General features: G+C 42.5%; 1 protein-coding gene across 3 annotated transcripts in view; it reads right to left on the bottom strand.

The window, feature by feature from the left end:
- The window catches only part of AK7 (adenylate kinase 7), a 60756-nt gene that overhangs the window by 23509 nt on the left and 13641 nt on the right, over positions 1 to 23606 (bottom strand). For all 3 annotated transcript variants that reach the window (XM_057733864.1, XM_057733865.1, XM_057733866.1), the window contains exons 4-10: positions 20740 to 20834; positions 13442 to 13552; positions 9597 to 9677; positions 6942 to 7030; positions 4956 to 5046; positions 4021 to 4098; positions 2533 to 2682 (exon numbers count right to left, since the gene is read on the bottom strand). In XM_057733864.1, the coding sequence (XP_057589847.1) occupies positions 2533 to 2682; positions 4021 to 4098; positions 4956 to 5046; positions 6942 to 7030; positions 9597 to 9677; positions 13442 to 13552; positions 20740 to 20834 (695 nt within the window). The remainder of the gene's footprint in view (positions 1 to 2532; positions 2683 to 4020; positions 4099 to 4955; positions 5047 to 6941; positions 7031 to 9596; positions 9678 to 13441; positions 13553 to 20739; positions 20835 to 23606) is intronic.

Below are 23606 nucleotides of genomic sequence, written 5' to 3'. Positions count from 1 at the left end.
TTTATAATGAGAAGTAGGGTTGCCACTGACCTCAGAACACTCCAGGTGCACATGTCTGGTACATCTACCCCTGAAGGCAGACACGTATAGAAAGTAGCTTGAAGAGATTTGATCAGAACTAGGAGAGCTGGATGAACAGACTGTTGAGTGGTAATAGATCAAGGTGGCTGGATGCACCTGTCTCTGCACAGGGATGACCTTGCCTCGCTAGAGGAACTGGAGCTGTGGAGGCCCTTGGCTTGAGGCTCCATCTTGTTGGACGTCGCTGGTGTGGCACTGTCTACATTTCCCTTGGTCTGTGTTGTTTGCTGCAGTGCTGACCTACGCCCTCAGGGATGGATAGACTCAGCTTAATTTTTAGATACGCTTACTCCTGCTATCATGTTGTGTCCAGTTTTGCTAATCAGGAACCATATGGTCTCTTTAAGGTGTCTTGTCCTATCTCTATTCTAACTGGGTATTTTTTTTTAAGTTGACCCACAGACAACAGAACTAGTCTAACCTCTCAGGTTGCTCTGTGCCTCAGGAAAGTCTCCAAGTACAGCCATCATGGATGTCTCAGATGCTTTAAAGGATCATTGTTTCTTTTTTTTTTTTAACTTTTTAAAATTTTTTGGCCATGCCATGCAGCATGTGGGATCTTAGTTCTCCAACCAGGGATAGATCCCGCACCCCCTGCAGTGGAAGCAGAGTCTTAACCCCTGAACCACCAGGGAAGTCCTGGATCATTGTTTCTTTTGCAACATGGTACATCTTTTTTAAAATTAATTAATAAATTAATTAACTTTAAACTTTTTCTTTCTTTTTCTTTTTAATTAATTTTTAAGATTAATTAATTACTTAATTTTTGGCTGCGTTAGGTCTTCATTGCTGCATGCGGGCTTTCTCTAGTTGCGGTGAGGGGGGCTACTCTTCATTGCGGTGTGTGGGCTTCTCATTGTGGTGGTTTTTCTTGTTGTGGAGCACAGGTTCTAGGTGCTCGGGCTTCAGTAGTTGTGGCATGTGAGCTCAGTAGTTGTGGCCCAAGGGTTCTAGAGCGCAGGCTCAGTAGTTGTGGTGTACAGGCTTAGTTGCTCTGTAGCATGTGGGATCTTCCCGGTCCAGGGCTTGAACCTGTGTCCCTTGCATTGGCAGGTGGATTCTTAACCACTGGGCCACCAGAGAAGCTCTCCTCTTTCTAAGTTTTAAAGTGGTACATCTTTTACTTATTCTCAACAAGGCACGCTTGAGGAGAATATGGTTCTTAGGATACAATGGCGACTCTACTTGCTTTTATGCAGTATTTCCATGCATGATGGCAATTCAACTATGATGGCACCTGTTACTCACGGGCTATAGTTTTCAAAATGCCTTCTCATGTCATGTTTACTCTCATCTTTGGAATGCCTCCCTGGGATAACTCCAAAGATCTGGACAACTGCCACATTTACCTGATTTCAGAGGGGTGGGGTGTGGAGGCTCCACCATGGTTAGGTCATTCTAGCCTAATGAATCCCTGACTAGCTGTGTGACCTTGAAGAAACTGCTTCATCTCTCTGAGCCTTGGTTTCCTCACCTATAATATGGACATAAGAATATCTACAGAAAGTTGGGACTTCCTAGGTGGCGCAGTGGTTAAGAATCCACCTGCCAGTGCAGGAGACACAGGTTGGATCCCTGCTCCAGGAAGATCCTGCATGCTGAGGAGCCACTAAGCCCGTGCACCACAACTACTGCGCCTGCACTCTAGAGCCCGTGAGCCACAACTATTGAGCCCATTTGCCACAACTACTGAAGCCCACGAGCCTAGAGCCCATGCTCTGCACCGAGAGAAGCCACAGCAATGAGGAGCCCATGCACCACAATGAAGAGTAGCCCCCGCTCACCACAGCTAGAGGAAGCCGCGCGCAGCAATGAAAACCCAATGCAGCTAATAAATAAATAAATTTATTAAAAAAAAAAGAATATCTACGGAAAGTTGTGATGATTAAAATGAGCAGCGAATCCCCCGGCCAACAAGAAAAGATCAAAGTAGTCATCAGACTTCCCCACCTCCTACCTACCATCTCTCAGATGTATACCCAGGGGTGAAACAAGCCGACCAGCAAGGTACCTAACATTTTCCTTTATCGGGATGAATCTGTGACCAACAGTCTGGAGCTTACTATCTGTTCAATTTGTACCAAGCATAACAATCATCTGTCAAGGTAAACATTTTAATATTCAATTGGCAAGTATACATAGGGTATAGAAATAGATTGTTAGACCTGGACAATAGGTTAAATTTGAAAAAGAACTTGAGGGACCTCCCTGGAGCTCCACTAGTTAGGACTCTGCACTTTCCCTGCAAGGGGCATGGGTTTGATCCCCAGTTGGGGAACTAGGATCCTGCAAGCTGCGTGGTGCAGCCAAAAAGAAAAAAAAAAAAAGACTGAAAAAGAACTTGAATTTAGAAATTCGGGCATTTGAAAAAGTACTTTCACTGTAATTACACCAGAAGTTTCATTTACTTTGCTCAAATCAGAATCTTAAACAGGAAGTGGTTATAGTTACCAATAATCTTCTGCTTTGCTTGTACTCTTTGAGGATACTGTTGATATTTTCCACAAATCCTGCTTGGGTGAACCATCGAATGTTAAAATTCTCCTTCACAAAGAGTGCTTCCATTCTCAAATTGACCAGTAAATGGTCAATATCCTCTTGCTAAGAGATAAAGGAACTCATTAGAGATTTGTCTTTTTTTTTCCCATTTGACAGTTATAACAAACACAAATCATTAAAGTTATTAAAGAAAAATATATGGACACATTCACTAAACATGACCATCAGTTAAGGCAGCCCTAAGTTTTGACAAAGTAACTGCTGTGAGACTCTGTGACCCAAAACTCTCCCCACATCTGCTCTCTTATGACGGGCAGCATCCTGGCTTGGACAGTCACACAAGCAACTCAAAGCATAGGGAGATGCTGGAAGTCCAACTGGAAGGTTTCTTTTCTTTCTTTCTCCCTTCCTTCCTTCCTTCCTTCCTTCCTTCCTTCCTTCCTTCCTTCCTTCCTTCCTTCCTTTCTCCCTCCCTCCCTCCCTCCCTCCCTTTCTTTCTTTTCTTTCTTTCCTTTCTTTCTTTCTTTCTTTCTTTCTTTCTTTCTTTCTTTCTTTCTTTCTCTCTCTCTCTCTCTCTCTCTCTCTCTCTCTTCCTTCCTTCCTTTCTTTTTCTCTCTCTCTTTCTCTCTCTCTCTCTCTTTCTTTCTTTCTTTTTACAAATTTTAATTCTATCTAGTTTTCAAGTAGTGCAATCACACGGTTCAAAATCCAAAAGAATAAAAAGTATACAGGAAACACATCCACGCTGCTATATATAAAACAGATAACCAACAAGGACCTACTGTATAGCACAGGGAGCTCTACTCAATATTTTGTAATAACCTATAAGAGAAAAGAATCTGAAAAAAAATAGATATGTATAACTGAATCACTTTGCTGTACACCTGAAACTAACACAACATGAAAAATCAATTATACTTCAATCAAAAAAAAAATTAGAAGGGAAAGCACTCCCTTTGGTCCCCATCACCATCCACCCAGTTCTGCTCCTCAGAGGCAACCAACGAAATCGGTACTTTCAGAAACATGCCCCAGTGCACTGTTTTGCTGCAATTTATTCCTAAAAAAAATTATATCCTAAAACAAGCTGGAAGAATGCACTGCACAACTAAAACTGTACTTTTTTTGTTGCTGTGATGGAATCAGAAATTCAGCCTCCTGTTTGAATTTTAGAAAGAGGCCAAAGAGAACAACACAGTGCTTGTATAGCATTTCACACATTAGACAGCTTTCAAATACATTTTCTGACCACAAACGCTGAGGGTTTCTCAAAAAAAGAAAAAACCAAAAACAACTGGCTCACAGAGGTGAAGAGGAAGTTGCTATAGGTTAGAATGTCCTGCTGTGTAGCAGGAGCTGAAATGAACTTGGAAACCAGGTCTTCCAAGAACCAACATCTTTAGGAAAAGAGTAGAAAAAGAAAATCTTTTATATACTAACTGTTAAATCCTTGGTTAGGAAAGCATTTTCTTTGGGTACTTTCTGGATTTTCCCCGGGCCGGTACTTTTACTGATGCACTGTTAGAGAAAAAATAGAAATATTATTTCGTTGACCTGTAAGATTTCAATAAGATTTCTCAAATAAATAGAAACATAACGGAATACAAAAAAAAAATTTTTTTTTTGCAAAGCAATGGGGGAGAGCACTGCGGATATTCACTGGCTTATTTGTTCCACACATAATTAACGATCCCCAGGGCATGCCAGAACTGGAGACAGAGATGAATAAGGCCGATCCCTGCCCTCAGGGATCCCCCAGTCTGAAAAGGGAGAGACAGACGTGCACTCAGATGATTGTGTGTAATGTTTGATGCTAGGCCTACGGAAAAGAAGTACTTGGCCCGTGGGGGAGGTGGGATGGAGCCAGGGAGGGTGCAGAGGAAGATGTCTGAGCTGAATCTTAAAGAGGAGTAGGGGTGCCGAGGGGAAGGGCAGGAGAAGGCTGCACTGGCTGGGCCAGCTGGGCCACAAGGTGACAGGTGGCTTTAGCCAGAGCAGCCCATATAGGAAAGGGGACCCTCAGAGACCCGGAGATCCCGGAAGCTGCCCGTAGGTTTGGTGAAGGTGACCATATCAGTACTTTGGGGAACAGATCACAGATAGGTTTTAGTATCCCGAGGTGTGATTTGGGTGTCTGAGCCCTACACTAGCCTTTTTCTGCTCCCCTCCATGCGTGACGGGAGAAAAAACACTGTGGTTGTAGTTTTCCAATGTGTATACTGCAGATACAAATAGTAAACTTGGGTTTAAGGATATTCTATTTTAGGAGTCCCCAGTTTTGTTAGCACTCTTGGATCCATAATTATACTTTGGGGAGTGGGGACAGGTAAAATAACTTAAGAGATGCCTTCCAATCTGGAACCACATGGCTGTACCTTGACGAAGTCTTCCAGGGTGTGAACTGACTCATCCACAGCCACCAGGTAATGGAGCTTTGGCACGTGGTCTATGACGTTCTGTATCACTCTGCAGACCGTCAGGGAACATCGGCCCCAGAGGGAATAAACAAATAGAATTCACTGTATGCCACCCCCATGGGCGAGGCACGGGCTTCGGTGACTTAGCGGATTACCTCACTTCATTTTTCAACAAGGTCAGGGTTGGAATGATGATCCCCATCTCTACAGAGGAGGAAGCTGGTAAAGAGTCAAGTGACATTTCTTGGGCTGAAGAGCTGCTGGGAAGGCAGAAGGGCCAGGATTGGAAGCCAGGTCCATTTGGCTCCAGATTTGCCCCGAGTACAAGAGTAGCTGAGCCCCAACAGGACTTGCGCCCATGAAGTCTGCTCCCCCAATGGCTCATTAAAGTCTCATAATAGTGCTTTGGGGAAGGTGTTTCCAAAGTAAAACACGGATTCACAGAAGCTGTGACTCCTTAACTCACGTAGCACGGAGTGGCTTAGATTTTCTACCTTGGATTAATTATGAATAATGGCCAACACTTCTGAGGGCTTAACTCTATCAGGCCTGTGCTGTGGGCGTTCTAGGTGTTACACCCATGGAATTCTCAGAACACCCCTATCAGGTAATGCTATTATCATCCCCATCTCATACGAGAGAAAATCAGACCCAGAGGGGTGAAGCAACTTTCCCAAATTCACACAGCTAGTGAGAGGCAGAGCAGGGGTTGAACACAGATGAAAAAAAAATCCAGAGAAATAATAGTGAATAGAAAACCGTCATAAGACTGTGGATTCTACCTCCATCTCAGCTTCCTTTTCAGTCAAATGAAAATAAAACAAATGCACCTGACTAAACATTCATTTCATATTTGTTTTATATTAATTTCACAGAACATTTCCTCTTTTAGCTTTTTTCTTTGTTAAATATTTGACAATCTTCAAGAAACTTGTAGGAAAAAAATGCTATTGAAAGGGCCCCGGAGTCCTTGTGTAATGGGAATAATTTAATTAATTTAATAATGTAAGAATCTTTCACATCTTTAAAACTTGATAAAGTAATCATGTAAAATCCCTGTAGAAAAGAAGGGTCTGTGTCAGCTCTGCCGTGTACAGTGTCAATGTTGGTTGGAGCAGATCTAGGATTTGTGTGGAGTCTTAAGCTTAGACAGCTTAGGGCATCGTTCTTCGAGAACAATAATAAAAATTAAGTTTAGGGTCTTGGAAGGGACCCACACAGGGGAGGGGTCCTGAAGTTTAAGCTTCATTGTTTCCCAGTAAATCTGTAAATCTGCCTGGGATTGAGACTAATTTACTAGTGGCTGGTGGATGGAAGAAAGATGGGGGATCTAGAAACTGGAAAGAATCTCAGAGAGGTGCTGCTCCCTTCTGTGGGGTGAGTCAAGGGGGTGACAGAATAAAGCTCCTGGAGCTTGAAATGCAGAAGTGATGAGCTGCAAATAAAGTGAAACCTCTGTTTGATTTAGTGTTTAAGTCAGCGTCTGCAAAGAAGGAGAAGGGGACCTGGGGATACTCTGTGAGTCTGAAAAGCATGTATTAACTTCACCTACAGTTGCCAAAAAGAAAAAGAAAAAGCTTTCAGTTTATAGTTTACAAATTTCTGGAATTTAAGTTGGTGGGCTGGACATATCAATCTCATCTGCGACAAAGGATCAGGTCCCCAGAATGCATAAAAATGAGTTATTTTCCCAAATGGGAAGATGTGCTGTTCTGCTGGTAAGGTTTCTGAAAGGTGAACTTGAATTTGCTATCAGAAGTGTGGAGCTTTTAGATGATGGACACTTTCATCAGTGGCAAAGTGGAGATGATAAAAGTATCTTCTGCTTAGGGTTGCTGTGAAGAAGAAATACAATAATACATGTGGGGGTCTTAGCACTTGGTAAGAAACAAACACCTTAGTCAGTGAATTCTCAGGAAGTCACATCTCTGGGAGAATACTTACCCTGCTAGATCCAGAACATGAATTGCTGGAATTACATTTGTTCCGTCTCCAAAAACTGGTAACGCAGGAACCTCACCCAACCAAGCCAGCTAAGAGAAAGAAAAGCAAAAGCTTATTCTCCCCAGTTACGTGTGCCTATTACAGCTCACAGACAGAGCCACAGTCAGAGGTATCCAAAAAGATCTATCTGATGAAATAATCGCCTCAAGATGCTTTGTAAATCAGTTCTGATGAGATTTAGTTGCTGATCAAATCCTATGAAGAGAGATAAAGTGCAACCTCAGGGCTGAAATACTTTTCAGGAAGTCATCATCTCATCAGCTGTCTTTAGTAGACATCTGCATGTTATCTCCATAGAAAGAAAATACTTTAGTATGCATGATGTCTTTAACTCTCATAAAAATGAGAATTAAAATTTAAAATGACCCCCACTGGCTGGGGGTAATTATTATCAATTTGTAGATGAAATGCTCAGTGGATAAAGTATCCTCCAGGACACTATACTTCCGATGAGTCCCTTGGGCTGGATTTGAACCTTCAACTTCAAAGTCGAAATCCTTGTCTTTTCCCCTCATAAAATATTTCAGAAATAAGTAGATGGTCTGGGGACTTCCCCGGTGGTCCAGTGGTAAGGAATCCGCTTTGCAATGCAGGGGACTCCGGTTCAATCCCACATGCTGCGAGGCAACTAAGCCCACGCACATCTGAGCCCACACACTTCAACTATAGAGCCCACGCGCCCTGGAGCCTGCACGCCACAACTAGAGAGAAGCCTGCACACTGCAAAGAAGAGCCCACGCATTGCAAGGAAAGATCCCACATGCTGCAACTAAGACTAAAAAAAAAAAAGATAGTCTGGGTACTGTTTAACTGTCATGTACCAGATGATTTTAAATTGCTTTTCAAGAATGAAAGCTGTTGGGGTGGGGGCCACAGCAGACCACTGGATCTTGTAGGATGTGTTTTTAAAGATTTATTTATTATTTATTTATTTTTATTTTTTGGCTTCTTTGGGTCTTCGTTGCTGCGCGCAGGCTTTCTCTAGCTGTGGCGAGTGGGGGCTACTCTTCACTGTGGTGTGCGGGCTTCTCAGCCCAGATCCTCACAATGTGCTGCAAGGCTGGGATCCACCTGGCTCCTCCATCACCTCTTTGACTCCATCGCCCACTATCCTCCAGCACTTTAAATACACTGACCTCCTTGCTGCTCCTTAACCCAGCCAGCACGTTTCTGCCTTGGTTCTTTGCACCTGCAGTGCCCACTGCCTCTCCCCAACTTAGCCAGCTGCTCCCCACTGCCTTTCACTGTCTGCTCAAATGTCACATCATTAGAAAGGCCTTCTTCACGTGAAAAGATGCTCCACTGATTACTAGAGAAATGCAAATCAAAACTGCAACGAGGTACCACCTCACACCAGTCAGAATGGCCATCATTAAAAAGTCTACAAATAACAAATGCTGGAGAGGGTGTGGAGTAAAGGGAGCCCTCCTACACTGTTGGGGGAATGTAAATTGGTGCAGCCAGAAAATAGTATGGAGGTTCCTATAAAAACTAAAAATAGAGTTGCCATATGATCCAGCAATCCTACTCCTGCGCATGTATCCAGACAAAACTATGATTCAAGAAGATACATGCACCCCTATGTTCATAGCAGCACTATTCACAATAGCCAAGATGTGGAAGCAACCTAAATGTCCCTCAATAGATGACTAGATAAAAAAGATGTGGTGTATATATATATATATAATGGAATACTATTCAGCCATAAAAAAGAATGAAATAATGCCATTCGTAGCAACGTGGATGGACCTAGAGATTATCATACTAAGTGAAATAAGTCAGACAGAGAAAGATGATATGATATCAGTTATACCTGGCATCTAACGTATGACACAAATGAACTTCTCTATGAAACAGACTCACAGACATAGAGAACAGACTTGTGGTTGTCAAGGGGTGGGGGGAGGGATGGAGTGGGAGGTTGGGGTTAGCAGATGCAAACTATTATATATAGAATGGATAAACAACAAGGTCCTACTGTGTAGCATAGGGAACTATAGTCAATATCCTGAGATAAACCATAATGGAAAAGAATATGAAAAAGAATGTATAGATATATATAACGGAATCACTTTGCTGTACAGTAAAAATTAACACAACATTGTAACTCAACTATACCTCAATAAATTTAAAAAAAAAAAGGCCTTCCTCAACCATCGTATAAAGGCATAACCTCCAACCCTACACTCTCTGTCTACCTTTCTCTGCTTTGTTATTTTCCAGCTTATTTTTCAACATCTGGGACACTTTGTTTACTGTTTTTTACCTATTGCTCTTCTTCCCTCACTAGAAATGTAAGTTCCACAAGGGCAGGGACTTTATTATGGTGTTGTGTTTCCAGCATCTACAATGGTTTCTGGTATGTGGTAGGCACTCAGTCAATGTTTGTCTCATGAATGAAAGGAGATCCATCCTTTTCTTTATTATTCTGAGAGTAGGGAATACAAGAAAAAGAGATGGTTATGTTGGACATCCATATTTTCCTTAACTTTCCACTATTATACAGGTCTAGCCAGTATATAACCCTCAAATTGTATAACCTTACTGTAAAACACTTAAAAAAAAATAATCCGTATAGTCATGGAAAAGTCATACCTTAAAAAAGGCATGTAAGATGCCTCCCTCCATTCCATACTGAAGTCCAGCAGCAATTACATAAGTGGCGAATTTTCTGACCTATTAAATAAAATTCAAGAAAAAAAGTTAAATGTATTATTATGAACTGCATTGAATCAGGTTAGTTTAGCGATTATTTTAATGATTATTTTAAATGAGCACTTCAGTAAATCTCATCACTTCTTTCAAGCTCCTAATGTATTGTTTAGGACAAAAGAGTATCTCATAAAAGGGGGGAACTCAACCCCACTGACCACTATTAAATTTTTTTTAAGTATTTATTTGTTTATTTATTGGCTGCATCGGGTCTCCATTGCTGCACGTGGGCTTTCTCTAGTTGTGGTGAGCGGGGGCTACTCTTTGTTGTGGTGCACAGGCTTCTCATTGTGGCAGCTTCTCATTGTAGAGCACGGGCTCTAGGTGCTCGGGCTCAGTAGTTGTGGCGCACGGGCTTAGTTGCTCTGCAGCATGTGTGATCTTCCCGGACCAGGGCTCGAACCCATGTCCCCTGCATTGGCAGGCGGATTCTTAGCCACTGCACCACCAGGGAAGTCGCCACTATTAAAATTTAACTGGGACTCAATTAAACGAAAGCCAGAGTTTATTATTTGTGAAGACTCACCACCTCTAAGCGCCATGCTGGGAACCTAAGGGCAAAAGAAGATATAAAAATCTGTCCTTCCATGATGGTCTTTAATTACCGAGTAGGGGAGATAAGCATACATAAAACCAAGGAATGTGGTGACAGGTCTTAATATGAGGATTAGATGTGGAGTGTTCCCTGCATCCAGGAGGATTAAGTTAGGTGCTGGGAGAATTTGCCTCGATATTCAACTATTTTTTACTGTCTTCAAGGTACTAGCAGCTACACTGTGCAGAAACAGGCTTTTGGCATGTTGAAAAGCTTAAGGCAGAGGTAATAGTTAGGAACACCTGGGCACCGATACTCTTCCTCTAATGCCCTTCTCCCTCATAATCCAATAACCATGTGGCTTTGATGATGTTTAACTTAAAAATCCAAAGAGACTCATGCAATGGTTGGTACAATTTTTTTCTGGATTGCTGATGTGAGGTCCACGTATGAAAGGTGTGATGACCAACAGAGATCTGTTTAGGGTCCACTAAACATTTGACTCACGGGCTGCCCACTTGAGATTTTTAATCTTTGGTTAATTAAATTGGGGATTTAATCTAACCTGAGAGAATGTGATTTGTAAGCATATGTATGTCTGACTGGCCTCTTCTTGCTAATCCATCATCCAATTAGAACACTGTAGTTAGCGTCAGAAGTAGAATTATCAATAGAGATACCCTCCATCACCACTGGGATTCGATTTGGGAAGGCTGGATGTTGGTAAGTTGAAGGGAGAGTCATGAACTGAGGATGGAACCCAAGTGGAGACCAGAACCACACCCCGCCCCCCACAGATGAGAGAACTAGGGACTCTGAGTGAGGAGGAAACATATCACTGTGATTGACCTACGTTCCTGTACATCTGGACGAGTGGATAAGCAAGGCAACGGCGAGGTGACTCAGTCCCCTGGCTTTTCCTACCTGTCCTAGGGAAAGTGACAGCAGAAAACTCCCCAAAGGATTTAAACAGCCTATGAACTTGCCTCCAAATACTAAATTGGTCCACCTTCTTGTGTTTATAATATAGCATGTAAATATAAATGTGACTGCAGCAGATGCGGTGACAGTTGATGCACACTGGACAACCAGCCCCTGGAGTGCAGAGACCACATCTGTTTTGTTCATGGCTGTGAGGCCAGTTCTTAGCCACAGTGCCTGGAACACAGCAAGATCTTAACGGATGTGAGTTAAATGATTCCTTCCAATGTTCTATCTAGTTGATGAAAAACACTAGGTTCAAGAAGGGTTATTAAGATGACCAAGTTGGCCAGGTCAACCTTATCTTATTAATTGTTCAGAAAAGAGTGATTAAGAAAGCTTGGGGTTAAAAAAAATTTTTTTTTAATAAAATTTTGATTGTATCATTTAGAGCATAGGACATATTAAATACTTTTTTATATTTTTATAATAAAATAGATATTAAAATGATACCATTTCTCCATTTTAGACTATCGTTTACACTCATTATTTTTGCGTACGTGATCATGCCTCCTCAACCAGTGAATTAGACATAAATGATCAAGAAATCATGGATTTTTTATTTGGGGCAACGTTCAAAGTTTAATAAAATAATATAGTCATTGGATTTGGAGTTGGAAGAAATACAGATTGTCTAGTCTAACCCCTTTATTTTAATTACTGAATTCCAAAAGTTGAATGACTTGGCTAAGGTCATGTTAATGGGTGGAAAAGGGACAAGAATTCCTAAATCCATGTTTTTTCCTTCAAATATTTTATACTCACAGTGTTTGTATTACCAAAATAAAAAAAAAGTAAAAAGTAAAACATTTACTAGTAGGACAGAATTTAGGAAGTAGGGAGTAGGACAAACTTCCTACTGTAATATCCTCTGATATATCTTGTAATATCCTCTGAGACCACCAGGTGTCGTCTTAGAACTATAATTACATATCACTGCTGTAGATCTGATAATAGGAAAAAGGTAGTGGATGGAACCTTTAGAGGTTTGCAGGTTCTATATAAATTCTACCTAAGTTAAATGAGGATGATGATAATAGCACTTAATTCACAGAACTGTGAGGATTACATATGAGATATATGAGGATGATATGAGGTACTGTAAGTAATACATCTGGTGCAGTGCCTGGTAAGCAAGCCCTTAGTAAATTTTAGCTGTTACTACTTATTCATCACCAGGGCATCTATTTTGATAAAAGATAAGAGAAATAAAACAATTTTATAATGTATGGATTTCAAAATGATAAATTTTGGCGCCACAGAAGACAAATAAGCTATTACTTTTGTTTACGAGAACTTCTCAGCTGTAGGTGCGTCCATAATCAGTGACATGGGTGTGTCCAGATCAATTCGACTGAACGATGGCGTTTTGGAGTCAGGAAAAAAATAAGAACAAAACCCACAGGCTTTGGTATCCGACAGATGCAGGTTTGAATCCCAGCTCCACCACTTGACATCTCTTTCCCACAGTGTCTGCATTTGTGAAATGGAATACATAATTATGTACATACATGAGACGGTTGTTGTAAGTAGATCAGACAAGGCCAAGACGTGCACAGCTCGGTGCTCAGCAAATCCTAGCTCTGTGACCTTGAGCGATTTATTGAACCTCTGGAGGCCCCCCGTCTCCTTATTTGTACGATGAGGTTTATTTTTATTTATTTATTTTAGTGGGATTTTAGTTCCCTGACCCGGGATTGAACCTGGGCCCTCAGCAATGAAAGTACCGAGTCCTAACCACCGGATCGCTAGGGAATTCCCTGTAAGATGAGGTTTATATGCACTTTTCAGAGTTGTTGCAAGAAACTAATGCGATAGAGCCTGGAAAAGGGGAAAATGCGGTTCCCTCTTCCCCATTCCCACTCTGGGTTATTTGCCTCTTCTGGACCAAGGGACTCTGGACCTACAGACCCCTTGCAAGGTAAGGGCTTGAGCTCAGCTGGGGTCCCCAGACAAGGCTTCCATCTTAAGGGAGTTGGACCAGAACGTGGGCCAGGACCCAGGACAGTGCCTCTTGGGAACGGAGGAGCCTGAGGCTCTGAGGTCTGTGGCTGTAAGGATATGGGCACTAAATGCAGAGATGGGGAGCGAGCTGAGATGCCGCAGGTGGAGCATGCGGAACGGTCCTGAGCATGTGCATTGCAAGCTGCCTCCAGAAAGCTCATCTTACCCTAAAGGTTCTACTTCTTTTTTCCCCAAACTTGAGACTTACATTTTTCCCAAACTTGAGAACCATTTTTTCAGCGTTTATGTGGTCCAGAAAATTAGGATGGTGCTTTCTTCTTCGATAATCCTCTTCAGTAAATGGAATCTCAGAATCATCCTATGAGAGAAAAAAGGCCAGACTCCCTGTGTTAGAGCTACAGAAACTTTTAAGCCCAAAGATGCTAGGGAGACTATGTTCCTTTAAGCTCAAATAAAGCATTCTAAAAACTACTGTTTATTTTCACAGTGATTTAATTTTCTTGAAAATGTTTTACTTAGCCAAATTCTATCACTTAAATTAAATCTAAACAAAATTAAAATTTTTAATGTCTTCTTTTATTTTGTAGAGACAGTGACAGGTTGTCACTGTGATTCCATAAAGGCGTTAAAAAAACCCATTTCTATGAAGCTTAATACCAAAAAAGCAAATAACCCAATCCACAAGTGGGCAGAAGACCTAAATAGACATTTCTCCAAAGAAGACATACAGATGGCCAACAAACACATGAAAAGATGCTCAACATCACTCATCATCAGAGAAATGCAAGTCAAAGCCACAATGAGGTATCACCTCACACTGATCAGAATGGCCAACATCACAAAATCTGGAAACAACAAATGTTGGAGAAGGTGTGGAGAAAAGGGAACTCTCCTGCACTGTTGGTGGGACTGTAAGTTGGTACAGCCACTATGGAAAACAATTTGGAGGTTCCTTAAAAAACTACAAATAGAACTACCATATGATCCAGTAATCCCACTCCTGGGCATATACCCAAAGAAAACCATAATCCCAAAAGAAACTTGTACCATCATGTTTATTGCAGCACTATTTACAATAGCCAGGACATGGAAGCAACCGAAATGCCCATCAACAAATGAATGGATACAGAAGATGTGGCATATATATACAATGGAATATTACTCAGCTATAAAAACGGATGAGATGGAGCTATATGTAATGAGGTGGATAGAACTACAGTCTGTCATACAGAGTGAAGTAAGTCAGAAAGAGAAGGACAAATATTGTATGCTAACTCACATATACGGAATCTAAAATTGGTACTGATGAACTCAGTGACAAGAACAAGGACATAGATGCAGAGAATGGACTGGAGAACTCGAGGTTTGGGGGGGGCGGGGGGTGAAGGGGAAGCTGAGATGAAGCGAGAGAGTAGCACAGACATATATATACTACCAACTGTAAAATAGATAGCCAGTGGGAAGTTGTTGTATAACAAAGGGAGTCCAACTCGAGGATGGAAGATGCCCTAGAGGACTGGGGCAGGGAGGGTGGGGGGGACTCCAGGGGTGGGGAGTCAAGGAAGGGAGGGAATACGGGGATATGTGTATAAAACAGTTGATTGACCTTGGTGTACCCCCCAAAATAAATAAATAAATAAATAAATAAAATTTAACAAAAACAAAAAAACAAAACAAAAAAAACCCCATTTCTTAATAGTTCTTGCAATGCGTGTAGTTTCATTTTTTTAATCTAAATTGTGTGGGGGTTTTTCTCCCCCTCTTTCCCACACTGCCTCTTTCCCTCAAATCAATCCCACGTTAATGAGAACATACCATGAGCAAGTTTCTGTCTCAGGCTTTAAAAACTGGCTTCATCAGATAAGATATCACTTTGCCCTAAGACTCAGGAATGAAAAATATTTCCTGACGGTCCACTGAGATGTTCATCACTCAGTCTCTCCACAACGCACCCTCCTATACAGTCCCGTGGAGGGACAATTAAATGAAAACTTCCTGGAGAATCAACAGGAGAAACTGAGCTCCATGATACAAAATCCATCCAGATTTAGAGGTCCTACTTGGAATGGGATTTCTAAAATATAGAGTCCAATCAGGAGCCTTTCAGTCACATCACATTAGTATAGGTTTTTTTAAAATTAATTAATTAATTTATTGCCTGCATTAGGTCTTTGTTGCTACGTGAGGGCTTTTGCTAGCTGTAGCCAGCGGGGGCTACTCTTCCTTGTGGTGTGCAGGCTTCTCATTGTGGTGGCTTCTCTTGTTGTGGAGCATGGGCTCTAGGTGCACTGGCTATAGTAGTTGTGGCGCACGGGCTTAGTTGCGCCACGGCATGTGGGATCTTCCTGGACCAGGGATCGAACCCATGTCCCCTGCATTGGGAGGCAGATTCATAACTACTGCACCACCAGGGAAGTCCCAGGTATAAATTAAATAACCAATCCAAAGCATCTGAGTCCAGCGCTTACATGAAATTAATCAGAGAGACAAAAGAAACACAGGATGAGGACCTAAGGTAGAACAATTATTGCAGGTTTGAGAAACAGGAAGAAGGGCTGAAATGATTGGAGCCAAGCTGGGAATTGGTGGAGGCAGAGGTAGGCAATGTCAGGGGACTTCCCCGGTGGTCCAGCAGTTAAGGCTCTGTGCTCCCAATGCAGGGGGCCCGGGTTTGATCCCTGGTCAGGGAACCAGATCCCATATGCCACAACTAAAATCCTGCGTGCTGCAACTAAGACCTGGCACAGCCAAATAAATAAATAAGTACTTAAAATAAAAACTTAATTAAAAAAAAAAAGGTAGGCAATGCCAGCTTGCCGGGGTTTGTGGACCACATGAAGGAGTTTAAATTCCTTGTAAGAGCATTAGAAGGCAAAGAAGGGCCTTAAGCATTTTAAGTACGGCTATAGCAGTCTGAATCACATTTTAACAAGATCATTTAAGCTGCTCATTGGAGATTGGACTGGAAGTAGGAGATGCCTCGTTTGAATTAATTGGGATGTTTTTCCCTTGGAGCTGGGGATAGAGACTGTCTTCCCTGGGTCTCATGGGCAGCATGGACACCTGAACACATCAGCACTCTGTTGGGAAGACAGGAGGATGGCTGTTTGACAGGAAACCAGCAGCATCGACAAAAATCTAGTATTCACTTTTCTCTTTTGAGTTGTATTACAAAGTCATGACTTTTCACAAGTTCAAGTGATTTCAGTGAACCATAAAGTATCAGTCAAGGTCCTAGCAGGAAAGAAATGACACACTCAATGTGGGTAATTTGAGGAGGGTTTAATCATAGGACTATTTACAAAGATGTGGGCAGGGGTAGGGAAATCACATACCCTGGAGTCAGTAACAGGGTGCCCTGTCCCACTCGTAGGTCCCAGGGTGTAGAGGGAGCAAGTGATAATTAGGCTGGAGGTGAGCAGGGTGGAGAGGGCTGCCTGGCAGGAGCAGTGACTTTAGTTGAGGGGCTCAGCCTGCCAGTGGCAACTGAGCAGAAGGGAGTGAGCTGGAGGGATAATACCATGACCTCACTCCTCTCACTTTCCCCATCCCTCACTGGCGCTCCTCATTGGTCAAACCCAAAGGGAAGCAGGGGGCAAGGTTGCTTGCTGATCTAGACTGCGAAGTAAGAGCTAGGTGAGAAGAGTGGAGCCTAGATCAGGAGGCGCAGGTGAAAAATATCCAGCACACGTAATTATTTTTGTGATGCTCAACTTCCCACAGCTGGGCTAGTGGGGAACCCTCTGTCCTCTCCACACTATCCATGACATCTCTGAAAATATTTTGGGTTTCTAGCATCAAAAATATGTTCCAGGAGGTCTTCCTAGGTGGCGCAGTGGTTAAGAATCCGCCTGCCACTGCAGAGGCCACGGGTTCAATCCTAGCTCCAGGAAGATCCCACATGCCACGGAGCAACTAAGCCCGTGTGCCAAAAAAAAATATAATAATAACATGTTCCAGGAGACTTGTGGTTACCAAGGGGGAGGGGCGTGGGGGAGAGATAGATTAGGAGTTTGGGATTAGCAGATGCAAACTATTATATATAGGATGGATACACAACAAAGTCGTACTGTACAGCACAGGGAACTAGATTCAATATCCTATGATAAATCATAGTGGAGGGCTTCCCTCATGGCGCAGTGGTTAAGAATCCGCCTGCATTGCAGGGACACAGGTTTGAGACCTGGTCTGGGAAGATCCCACACGCCTCGGAGCAACCAAGCCCATGTGCCACAACTACTGAGCCTGAGCTTTAGAGCCCACGAGCCACAACTACTGAGCCTGTGAGTCACAACTACTGAAGCCCGCACGCCTAGAGCCCGTGCTCCGCAGCAAGAGAAGCCACTGCAGTAAGAAGCCAGTGCACTGCAGTGAAGAGTAACTCCGCTTGCTGCAACTATAGAAAGCTCGCGTGCAGCAATGAAGAACCAATGCAGCCAATAAATTAAAAAAAAAATCATAATGGAAAAGAATATGAATAAGAATGTGTGTGTATATATACATGTATAACTGAATCATTCTATTGTACAGCAGAATTAACACAACATTGTAAATCAGCTATACTTCAATAAAATAAAAATTTAAAAATACCCATGCTAAGTAAAAGAAAAATATGTTCCAGGCTTACCTAGGGTTTTAGTGATCTGAGACATGGAATCAGCTACCTCCCACAGTGTCCGGGAGTTAGTTTCATGGGAAAGCAGTGTTAGAGACACATTTGTGTGCCAGGGATGCCCAGAAGGGCTGCGAGTGGCCGTTTTTCATAATGACAGAGCTGAAGATGTATCTTTAAAGTCATGAGTTCAAAATGATGTTTTCCAACTTATCTTGTTAGTGATCCCTACTTTACTTAGAACAGGTTTCCTCGGCTGTTGAGATTCCCTATGACGGTGACAAGAAGCAGAGAAGAGCGAAGGGGAGAGGCGGAGAGGACTCCCTGAGCTCCCCTAGTATCATTTTATCTGTAAATACTTCATTAATTTTATTGAAGTTGAATTTATCAAACTTAAAAAAATATTTAGGATTATTGAGTCTTGCCTAAGAAATCCTTCCCTATCATTTTATTATAGTTCTTTACTGTTAATTATATGATCCATCTGAAATGGACTTTTTGTGTGTGGTGTTGGGGTGGAGAATTTTGGGGATGAAGTAAATATTCTATATTTTGATTGTCATGGTGGTTACACAACAATTTGTCACAACACAGAATTGTACAGTAAAAGCGTTACTTCTACTCTACATAAATCATACCTTAATAAACCTGACTTAAAGCCATTATGGGCCATTAGGGAAATACAAATTAAAACCATAGTGATGGAACTTCCTAGGTGGCACAGTGGTTGGGAGTCTGCCTGCCAATGCAGGGGACACGGGTTTGATCCCTGCTCCAGGAGGATCCCACATGCCACAGAGCAACTAAGCCCGTGTGCCACAACCATTAAAAAAAACGAACAAAAAAAACCATAGTGAGAGGATGGGGACGTGCCAAAGGGACAAAGCAGCTAACACCAGAGCCATTTCCCCATATTTTCTTTGGGGGAACCATCTCTTCTCCACTCTCAGCTCATCTAGTCTAGGGGGCTGATCATCCCTGCCTCTAGAAGTGGGTATGTGATCCCAGGTCTGGCCAATCAGAACTCTGCATTCCCCCAGCCGCAATGACTGGTTGAAGGTTAGGCCCGTGACCTAAGACCTGAAGAACAGCATATTCCAGTGCTGGCATGGGACAGGGCCAAAGTGGAAAAGAGAACTGAAGCTCTAGAGATGTAAGCCTGGGAGCTCCTGGGGGCCAGAAGGAGGGGAGAGCTTACCTGCAAATGAAGCCTAGAGGAGAAAAGAAGCAATTGAATAGAAAAAAAGAGTACGTTAGTTCTGAGAACACTATTCAAGCCTCTAGATCCAGCTGTGCCTGAAGTCCACTCTTGGACTTACCAGTTACGTGAGTCAATAAATCCCCATTTTGCTTAAGTCAGTACGAATTAGTTTATAACTGAAGGACAATCAATGAAGCCAGCAAAAGGAGAAGCCAGTCAAGTGACCAATGATGGTTTTGTAGCAGACACTTTACTAGACTCTCTGAGGGATGGAACTTCAACAGGAATAAAATGACTGGCCTGGTCCTTGAGGTGGGCAACCAAATGGAGTAGGTGAGTGAACTTTACAAGAAAAGGACAGGAAACCTCTGGTCCTTGCCCTCAAGGACCTCCCAGTCCACTGAGGGAGAGAAAATTAAACAAACAAATGGCCTTTGACACAATGTGTGATAAATCTCTAAATATTTCCTGATTATAAGTAATGTATTCCCTTGAGTCTAACGTGCATTTTTTTTTTTCACATTTTAACATCTCTGAAATTAGAATGTGCCTCGTCATCACTGGTTTATCACAATGTACTCAGTCAGGAAGCATCAGTGCTGTCCTCGCTGGAGCCTGGGTCACCTTGGGGTCACCTTGAGCCATCTCTTCATATTGTCATCCTTAAACTGAGTTAGGTACTATGCATGTGGGTCTAATTTCCTTTTAAGATGTCTTTTAAAAGATTATAGTGTGATTCAGCCCTGAGATGAAAAGGTAGTTCATGGGCACAGAGGCACTGGGGCAGAGCAGCAAATGTACAATAAACCTTGACATCAGGAGAGAAAATAAGCAATGCCAGAAGAATTACTCTGAGTCCCTATTTTCTTGCAAAATAACAACCATGAGCTTTATAGGAAAGTACCCAGAAATAAATGACATGACTCAGATTTTATACTAAGTTATTGTGTGGAAACGGAATGCAGGTGTGATTCAGAGCAACTGGACTCTGAGTTTGAATAAATTTGGGGAAATACTATAACCACTGTATTTTGCTTATATTTCTCTTTTTTTTTTTTTTTAGCAATTTCTTTTCTTTTTTTTCTTGACTTTGTTGGGTCTTCGTTGCTGCGTGGGGGCTTTCCTTAGTTGCAGAGAGTGGGGGCTACTCTTCCTTGTAGTGCACAGGCTCCTCATTGCTGTGGCTTCTCTTGTTGCAGAGCACCAGGCTCTAGGCACAAGGGCTTCAGTAGTTGTGGCACGTGGGCTCTAGAGCACAGGCTCAGTAGTTGTGGCGCAAGAGCTTAGTTGCTCCAGTGGCATGTGGGATCTTCCTGGACCAAGGCTCGAACCCGTGTCCCCTGCATTGGCAGGCGGACTCTCAACCACTGAGCCACCAGGGAGGTCCTATTTCTCCTTTTAATGTACGCACAGGAATGTATATGACAAAAACATAGGCCTAAATAAGTCTAAAAGAGAGCACTTTGAATACATTCAAAATAAAAAGTGATAAGGGTTGTTATAGTTGAATAGGCAGCATTTTCTTTTTTCTTTTTTCCTAATGGGCGTGTAAAACAATGCGGGCTGCTTAGAACGGAGAGTTCTTGGAGCCCATGAACTCTGCCGGGTGCTTATTACGGGCAGGGTTCAGGAGTGTAAGAACACACCATCCGCGGTAGAAAGGTCTCGTGTGCGGATTACAAGGAATCGGGAGTGAAATGTTGCCTAAAAGAGAAGCTAGCGCACTGCTTACCGGGTCCAGGGGTTTGGACCGCGCCCAGGTCATCACCGTGGAGACCAAAATAAACACCTTCCGCTGTTCGAAATGGCTGACTTCTTCGTTTAGAGCTGTCGGGCCAAAAAGCAGAGCGGTTACTTGGCTGCGTGCAGAACGTGTTTTTGTTTTTGTTTTTTAATTAATTACTTTATTATTTTTTTTGGGGGGGTACACCAAGTTCAATCATCTGTTTTTATACACATATCCCCGTATTCCCTCCCTTCCTTGACTCCTCCCCCTTTGAGTCCCCCCCACCCTCCCCATCCCAGTCCTCTAAGGCATCTTCCATCCTCGAGTTGGACTCCCTTTGTTATACAACAACTTCCCACTGGCTATCTATTTAACAGTTGGTACTATACATATGTCTGTGCTACTCTCTCGCTTCCTCTCAGCTTCCCCTTCACCCCCCCGCCCCCCCCAAACCTCGATTTCTCCAGTCCATTCTCTGCATCTACGTCCTTGTTCTTGTCACTGAGTTCATCAGTACCAATTTTAGATTCCGTATATGTGAGTTAGCATACAATATTTGTCTTTCTCTTTCTGACTTACTTCACTCTGTATGACAGACTCTAGGTCTATCCACCTCATTACATACAGCTCCATCTCATCCCTTTTTATAGCTGAGTAATAGTCCATTGTATATATATGCCACATCTTCTTTATCCATTCATTTGTTGATGGGCATTTCGGTTGCTTCCATGTCCTGGCTATTGTAAATAGTGCTGCAATAAACATGATGGTACAAGTTTCTTTTGGGATTATGGTTTTCTTTGGGTATATGCCCAGGAGTGGGATTACTGGATCATATGGTAGTTCTATTCGTAGTTTTTTAAGGAACCTCCAAATTGGTTTCCATAGTGGCTGTGCCAACTTACATTCTCACCAACAGTGCAGGAGAGTTCCCTTTTCTCCACACCCTCTCCAACATTTGTTGTTTCCAGAACGTGTTTTTAAAGTCATGTGTACTTCTCATTACCAGCGGGACCTGAAGTGACTCCTTTTTCAAGGAACGACTTTACAGTCCGCGCTGATATTTCACCACCCTCTCTGCATGTTTGTTCCTGGACGCCCCCCTCCAGCCGCCAGACCTCTTCTGAGCCCAGCTCAAAACTTCAGCCCCTTCCTATTTCTTGGCCTGCAGCGGTATGCTTTCACTCTTTGGGAGGGCTCTTGATACTAATACTCACGGCTGACCTGGGGGGCCGGGGGGCGGGCACAATTCATGGGCTTTATTGAATCCTTACCGTCAGGAGATAGATACTAACATCTCTGCTTCTACAGCTAAGGGAAGTGGGGCACACTTTGCCCAGAATCATGGAGGGAAGTAGCCGGGCAGAGTCCAATCCAGGCAGCGTGGTTGCCAGGCCTGTGGTCTCCCCACTGTGTGCCTCTTCCAGCTGCATGGAGAATGGGGTGGGAGGCCCCAAGTTAGAAGGCAAGGCCCTCTTTTTTTTTTTTAACCATTTTAAAAAAGTGAAGTATAGCTAATTTACAATATTGTGTTAGCTCCAGGTGTACAGAAAAGTGATTCAGTTATATCTATCTATATCTATTTTTTTTAAACAAGTGTTTCATATTTATTTATTTATTTGGCTGTGCTGTGGCATGCAGGATCTTTAGTTGCAGCATGAGGGAACTTTAGTTGCAGCATGTGGGATCTAGTTCCCTGACCAGGGATGGAACCCTGGCCTCCTTCATTAGGATCATGGAGTCTTACCTACTGGACCACCAGGGAAGTCCCTCTTTTTCAGATTCTTTTCCATTAGAGGTTATTACAAGACACTGAATATAGTTCCCTGTGCCATACAGTAGGTCCTTGCTGTTTATCTAGTTTACGTATGGTAGTGTGTGTATGTTAATCCCAGGCTCCTAATTCATCTCCTTACCCTCCCTTCTCTGGTAACCATAAGTTTGTTTTCTATGTCTGTGAGCCTATTTCCAGTTTGTAAATAAGTGCATTTACATCATTTTTTAGATTCCACATATAAGTGATATCATATGATATTTGTCTTTGTCTTACTTCACTTAATATGATCATCTCTAGGTCCATCCATCTTACTGCAAATGGCATTACTTCATTTTTTTTTTATGGGCAAGTCCCTCTCATGATTTCAAATAAAGCAGTGCGATTTAGCTTAAGCCCTTGCTGAAGGACAGAATTTTCCCATCCCCGCCACCCTGCTGGCTGGGGGCGAGCAGCCTATGCCGTGGGGCCTGCGGGCCGTGTGCGGAAGGCTTTGGGAATACCCGGATGCTTGATTATGAGCATCTGTAGGGACTGGAATTTAGAACAGTGCTGGACTGGACCTCTGAGTATTGGTTTCCAAAGGATTTATCATTTCCCAGGAGGGCTCTCTACACATTTAAGTGTTGAATCTCCTTGAATACTTTCTGGCATGTGATTCCACTAAAATATTTTTCATAATATATAATTTTCCAGAAAAAAAAAAAAAAACCCAAAACTAAACTAAATTGAGATCTACTTAAATTGTCAGAGGATCTAAGCAACACAGTTGTCATGGTACATTTTTAGTCTCATGAGCTGATTTCTTAAACAACAAGGAAAACAATAAAATACTGATATCCTGAATCTAATGAACTCATGAATTCCAAGCCTAAGATGAGAAAGTATTATTGAATTAAGTCTAAGAACACTATATCCACATATTAATCCCAATCAAATGTTAACTTTAGTTGCTATTTTCATTCTATTAACAAAAATCGCCTCTTCAATTTAATTTTGTTCTTTTAACCCTCCTGCTCTGCTGTGCCTCAGATTAGCCTATTTTGTGAATGCTTGGCACACCTAGAGGTCTTCTAACTGGGTGATCCTTTTCTAGTTA

The sequence above is a fragment of the Hippopotamus amphibius genome, chromosome 4 (assembly GCF_030028045.1).
Source record: "Hippopotamus amphibius kiboko isolate mHipAmp2 chromosome 4, mHipAmp2.hap2, whole genome shotgun sequence".
Lineage (NCBI taxonomy): Eukaryota > Metazoa > Chordata > Mammalia > Artiodactyla > Hippopotamidae > Hippopotamus > Hippopotamus amphibius.
This window is presented reverse-complemented; position numbering and strand designations above follow the sequence as displayed.